The sequence below is a fragment of the Octodon degus genome, unplaced genomic scaffold (assembly GCF_000260255.1).
Source record: "Octodon degus isolate 3935 unplaced genomic scaffold, OctDeg1.0 scaffold00007, whole genome shotgun sequence".
Taxonomy (NCBI): Eukaryota; Metazoa; Chordata; class Mammalia; order Rodentia; family Octodontidae; genus Octodon; species Octodon degus.
In genome coordinates, this window is record NW_004524583.1 from 19417 (window position 1) to 25848 (window position 6432).

The 6432-nt window shown below is 37.0% G+C and overlaps 1 protein-coding gene across 1 annotated transcript in view; it reads left to right on the forward strand.

The window, feature by feature from the left end:
* LOC101584207 (cell surface glycoprotein CD200 receptor 2) overlaps positions 1-6432 on the forward strand; it is a 40023-nt gene that overhangs the window by 433 nt on the left and 33158 nt on the right. Inside the window, exon 2 of the mRNA XM_023701218.1 lies at positions 5444-5509. Within this exon, the coding sequence (XP_023556986.1) occupies positions 5444-5509 (66 nt within the window). The remainder of the gene's footprint in view (positions 1-5443; positions 5510-6432) is intronic.

Sequence of the window (6432 nt, forward strand, 5' to 3'; positions counted from 1 at the left end):
ATGGCTTTTCCTTCAGCTTGAAGGACCTTTTTTCTGAGGCAAATCCAGTGGTAATAAATTCTGCTAGTTTTTTTTTTTTGGACAGAAGAAGTATTTTCCCTTCATTTTGAGGCATAGGATTTCTGGATATGGTGTTCTTGTTTTCTTTTACATTTTAGATATATTATGTGAATCCTTTCTGACCTTCATGGTTTCTGTTTAAGAGTTTAGTGTCAGTCTCGTGAGAGGTTTTCTGTATGCAACAATCATTTACACTGTAGCTTTCATCATTTGCTCTTTAGCTTTTGACATTTTGTTTGTACTGTGGTCTGGGTATAGATCTATTTGGATTGATCTTTGTATGTGTCCTTTAAGCTTTCTGAATGGAGATTTATATTTTCCTCTTGGACTTGAGAAATTTTGTTATTATTTCTTTAATATGTTTTCAGTGTCTAGTCTCTTTCTCTTTTTCTTCCCCATCTACACAAATAATTCATACACCATTCTCTTTGATGGTGTCCTATAATTTCCTTTGACTCTCTTTAATCTTTCCATCCTATTTTATTGTTGCTCCTCAGATTAGATAATTCCCAATGCTTGTTTTATGTCTGCTTCTGCTTTCTTTATGTGATCTAGTGTGTTTTTGAACTCTGCCATTTAATTTTGTGTTCAGTTATCACATTTCTCAGGTCAATGATTTTTGCGTAGTACTTGAAAATATTTTAAGTACCAAGATGCAGTTATCTGTTCATGTACTGTTTTCCTTAACTTGGCAAGTACCTTTATGATTGTCTTCTTAAATTCTCTGTGGAGTATATAATATATCTACTTTTCATTAGGACCAGCTTCTCCTGATTGTCTTGTCTTTTCCTTTATTTCCTTTATGATTCTTCGTTTTCCTCAAATCCTTCTGTTGGTTTCTGTGTATTAGATAAAAGAAAAGATTGGGGCTGGGGAGATGGCTCAGTGGAATAAGTGCTTCTCTGGCAAGCGCAAGGGCCTGAGTTCAATCCCCGGTTCCACTAAAAAAAAAAAAAAAAAAAAAAAAAAAAAAAAAAAAAAGAAAAGATTAACTAGGTCACTATTGTTAGATTGGTCTGGTATAGGCAATATTTTTTTTAATCACCATAATTAATGATTGCAGGTATCCCTAAACACTCTGTAATTGCACACCCTTATGTATTTATTTTTAGAATCCATACTCTTAAATTAAAGAGTGTCAATTTATGCAATTGCCTTGAAATATGTGGGATAGAAACCAGTCCCTTAGAGTATGACCAGAGAGCTTGGGGGTTAGATGTGTGTTCCATTTCCTTCATTCCTTATGGATAAAGGAAAGCTTCTCATTCTGCCCTGCTCTATAGAGACAATCTGAGTCAGGCACCTGTACCATTGATCAGACTGTCCACTTTGAACAGTGGGAAGATAGCTCCTGAACATTTGCAGTGTTCAACACATTCAAAAGAGCAAAGGGCCACCAACTTCTAGCATTATACACCTTAAGAGCTAGTCTTTTGGGTAAAAAGTATATAAGTTGGAGTGTTCAAAGTGTAGAAACTACTTCCAGGGAGAATTTGAAGATCTGGACTTATTGGGGGAGCAAGCCAGAGAAGAGTGATGGAAATACTCCATCTCCTGTTTGAACAAGTGGAAGTTTTATACCCTACAATCAAAGAGGGCAATGGATAGCCTGGATTTCTCACTGAAGCAAGCCAGAAAAAAAGACACAGAGAATACCCTTTTCCCTTTCAGGCACAGAGAGGTAAACATCCTGTAAACTTCCTTTTAATGAAGGATTGCAAAGCTTTATCTTGGTAGCAAACTAGAGAAGAGGGTATGAGGATTCTGTCCCATCCATGCTTGCTGGCAAGGGCCTCCAACCTTTTTCCACAGAGATTGTAGGGCTGGCGTTGTTGCTGGAGCACACTGAGAAAGAATATGCTGGAAGGATATACTTATATGGTCTCAGAGAGGTTATTTATTTATGTATTTTGTAGAGATGGTTCAACCAAGGCCCTTATGCATGCTAAGATCATGCTGTATATATCTATATATCTATATCTATATCTATATCTATATCTATATCTATATCTATATCTATATCTATATCTATATCTATATCTATCTATCTATGCTAAATTCTATAACCAGTCCAAGAGGCTTATTCTTTATCTGCTCTCTAGGTGCCCAGATTCTGGCTTTCTGAAGGCCAAAGCCACAGAGATTTGGTAGAAAATCTTAAAAGCTAAATAATTTCTGGCAGGAACATGTGAGCTGGGCTGATCCTTGGAGCTGTATCTGCTGGGCAATACCCATGTGGTTCAAAAATCTCTTTTGTTCTTTGCACTTGCAATCCTCCCCTACTATAGAAGCTACTTTTGATGTTCCTTCCTCAGAGATTTTGAAAACATTACATTTGCTAGATGACAGGTGCACAGCACAGGCAGCAGCTAGTTAAAGTACTCAAATGAAAATAACATTGCTAGAGCAAGTGCAGTTAGGACTACTACTAGGGTAATTTTGCATTAGTACACTATAACTCACATTCCAGTGTTTTGCAGGTGTCTTAGTTACTTTACTTTCTGCTGAGACAAAAATACCTGACCCTTAGAGTTAAAGGAGGAAAGGTTTATTTAACTTAGTTTGTAGAGGTTTTAGGCCATAATCAGCTGGCTCCAAAGCAGGATGGCATGGCAGAGGGATAACAATTCATGGTAGCAGAAGACAGCAAAAACATCAAGAACAAAAGAAGGGGTCAACAAGCCTCTTTCTGCCCCTTTTATCTTATCCAGATGACTGGGATTAGGGCCATGCCAATCTAATCAGTGGATTGATTCAGCAATCATCCAGCCTTAATCCCAGTATTGCAGTATAAATCAACCACAAACTCTAGATTCAGCTACCTCCAAAAAGCCTACCCCTCATGACATGAGTAGGCTTTATGGGGACATCCAGATCCAAACTACAACAGCAGGGATCAAACTGGTAAACTAAATGGGGGAATGATGAGGACCACAGTTTTAGTATCTTTTAAGTCACTGTGTGGAGACCCATCTGTAGATCTACAAAATTGAGTGAACTTGGCCAAAGTGGTCAGTTTTTAAAAATTACTTAAGTTAATTTATTCTGAAGCCACAGTACTCAAGAGTAATTGGTATTGGTTAAAGGATAAATATATGTACCAATGAAAAAAATAGTCCAGAAGTAGACTCTCCCTTACATGATCTATCAATTTTAAATAAAGGTAGGATGACAATTTAAAGAAGAAATATGTTTTTTCAACAACTGATGATGGGATAGTTGCTTATTTGTATTTAAAAGAATGAATTCAGACTTGACTTCACATAGTCATAAAAATGAACACTGATTGGACTACTGGCTTAAATGGAAAAGATAAGTCTGTAAAACCTCTAAAAGAAGACTTAAGAGGAAACCTTTGTGACTTTGGCACATTTGAAGATTTTCTTTGTGCGGTATGAAAAGAACAAATCATAAAGCTTTGATAGACCAGACATTTTCAAGACTATAAAATCTATTCTTTGAAAGATGTTCAGTATTAGTAACCACAAATAAAACTTCAGTTAATAATGAATAATAATTACTCACCTCAAGCCCGGCTAAAGCTAGCATTGTATAAAGTAGTTTCACTGTGTTAAAAATCTGTGCCCCACTGAGAAATCCTTTTCTCTTTCCCAACCCTTAATCTTTACTCTCTCTATGGATTTGCTTTTTCTTGCATACAACCTTTTCCTATTTTTTTAACTTATAAAAAGCACTTAAGTGTCCTTCATGTCTTTTCATGGGTTCATAGCTCATTTCTTTTAAACACTGGACAACATCCCACTTTCTGAACGTAGCAGAATTCATTTATCCATTCATCTGTTAAAGACATCTTGCTGCTTCCAAATATTGGCAATTATGAGTGAAGCTGCAATAAATACCAGGGTACAGGTTTTGGTGGGGACATAAGTCTTCACTGCTTTTGGATTAATACTGAGAGTCATGATTGCTAGAGTGTATTTTTAGTTTTCTGTGAAACTGCTAAGGCATCCTTTAAAATGGCTCTATCATTTTGTGTCCTTGCCAGTACAAATATCTATTGCTTTACATACTCACCAGCATTAGTGTCCAGGGGCATCTCACTGTTGTTTCAATTTGTGTATCTTTATGGGCATATGATGCACACAATCTTTCATTTGACATATTTATTGCAATATCTGTTTAGGCTTTTGAGATATTTTCCTTTATTCTGGTTATTTGTTTTCCTCTCATTAGTTGTAAGAGTTTTCTGTATAGCCATCCTTTATCAAATATGCTCTGGCAAATATTTTTTCTCAATCTTTGGTTGTGTTTTTATGCACTAATTTGGTACATGGAACAAATTTATCAGCATTTTTTTCTTTTTAATTTTATGGAAGAATTTGGGGAGCATTGGCATTAGTTCTTCTTTGATGTCCTAGTACATATCAGCAGTGAATCCATTAGGACCTGAGATTTTCTCAGTGTACAGAATTTTATTACTTCATCAATTCCATTTTCTACTACTGGTCTGTTCAGGGTTTTTTATATCTTCTTGGTTCAACTTTGATAGGTTGTATGCATTTAGGAATTTATCCATTTCTTCCAAATTCTCTAATTTATTAGAAATATTTTCTAATAGTTTCTTTTTTTTTTTCGGAACCGGGGATTGAACTCAGGCCCTTGCGCTTGCCAGGGAAGCGCTTATTCCACTGAGCCATCTCTCCGGCCCCTTTCTAATAGTTTCTTGTAATCATCAGAAAACCCAGAGAGAGAGAGAGAGAGAGAGAGAGAGAGAGAGAGAGAGAGAGAGAGAGAGAATAAAATATCTCTCTGACAGAAATTCTCCATTAATGAATCCTTAAAGCAGCAAGACCTGACTAAGATGATGTTTTGCTGGAAATGCTGGGGTCTGAACTGATAGAACAATTCAGAAATATTTAAAATAAAATAACAAGTAAGTTTTATGTAGTGTGAGACCTCCTTTAACCACATATATTTTGGTTTTGAATAAATTTTACTTTTAGGAGAGTTGTAGGTTCACAGAAAAACTGAGTGGAAAGTTCAGAAAGTTCTCACAGAGCCCTTGAGCCACCAGCCTGCACCTCCCCGCCGTGGACATCCTGCACCACAGTGTTATGTTTACTGCAATCGCTGAACTCCCGAGACTTATAATTCTCACCCCAAATCCATAGTTTCCACTGGGGTTGGCTCTTGGTGAGGTAAATTCTATGGGCTTAGACAAGACAGATATCTACCTCACGGCATCACACAAAAAGTATCACTGCCATAAAAGTCCTCTGTGTTTCACTTTTTAAAAATCCTTTTACTTTTGTTAATTTTAGTTGACTCTGTCTTGTTGAGTAAGACTGGGAGAAATAGTGACTTTCACTCCATTTGAGTATTAAACATTAACTTCACTTATTCTTTCCTACATATTTTCCAGATTCAGGTAATTCGTGTATGGATGAAAAGCAGATTATACAGGACAATTCATTCCCTTCTGAAGAAGGTAATACATTTTCACTATTAGTGGCCAACACTGAAGGAATGGTAGGTTGTACTTTGTTAGAAACAGTAGTCACTTTCCATAAAAGTACCATATATTTTCCACATTTATGTGTGGCAGAAAAGTCACCTTCAGTGATAGGTATCTATCTATCTATCTATCTATTTATCTATCTATCTATCTATCATCTATTTATTTTTGCAGAACCGGAGATTGAACTCAGGCCTTTGAGCTAGAGATAGGCATTTAGATTTAATGTTATTGATTATTTCACACATATTAAAGCTAGGGAGGGCTGGCAAGATAGCTCAGTGGTCTAAAGTGCCTGCTTAGGTAAGCTTAGCAATCACAGGCACAGAGGTTCAATCCCCAGCATCACATGCCACCAGCTCCACCCCCAGGGCAGGCTGAGCTGGAAAAAAAAAATTGATAAAACTAGGGATGGGCTGGGGAGATAGCTCGGTGGTCTAAGTGCCTGCCTGGCAAGCACAAGAACCGGGTTCAATCTTTGGTACCGCTTGCCATGCTAAAACGAACCTGGGCGCACCGTGGCAGCCCCTGAAATCGGGCATGGTGGCATATGCCGGTAATCCCAGCTCTAGGGAGGCTAAAACAGGAGGGTCATTACGAGTCCAAGCTGTGTAGAGAGACCCTGTACCAAATAAATAAACAAATAAATGAATAAAGATTTAAATTTTTTTTTTAAATTTAGTGGAGACAACCACATAATCATTGCATTTTCTTTTCTGAAGAGTATTTTATTTTCTGAGGAGCTTGAATTGTGTGAGAAATACCACTATCACCAAAACATTAGATTTTAGGGCCGGGGAGATGGCTCAGTGGAATATGCACTTCCCTGGCAAGCACAAAGGCCTGAGTTCAATTCCCGGTTCTGCCAAAAAAATAAAAAATAAAAAAGTAAAATA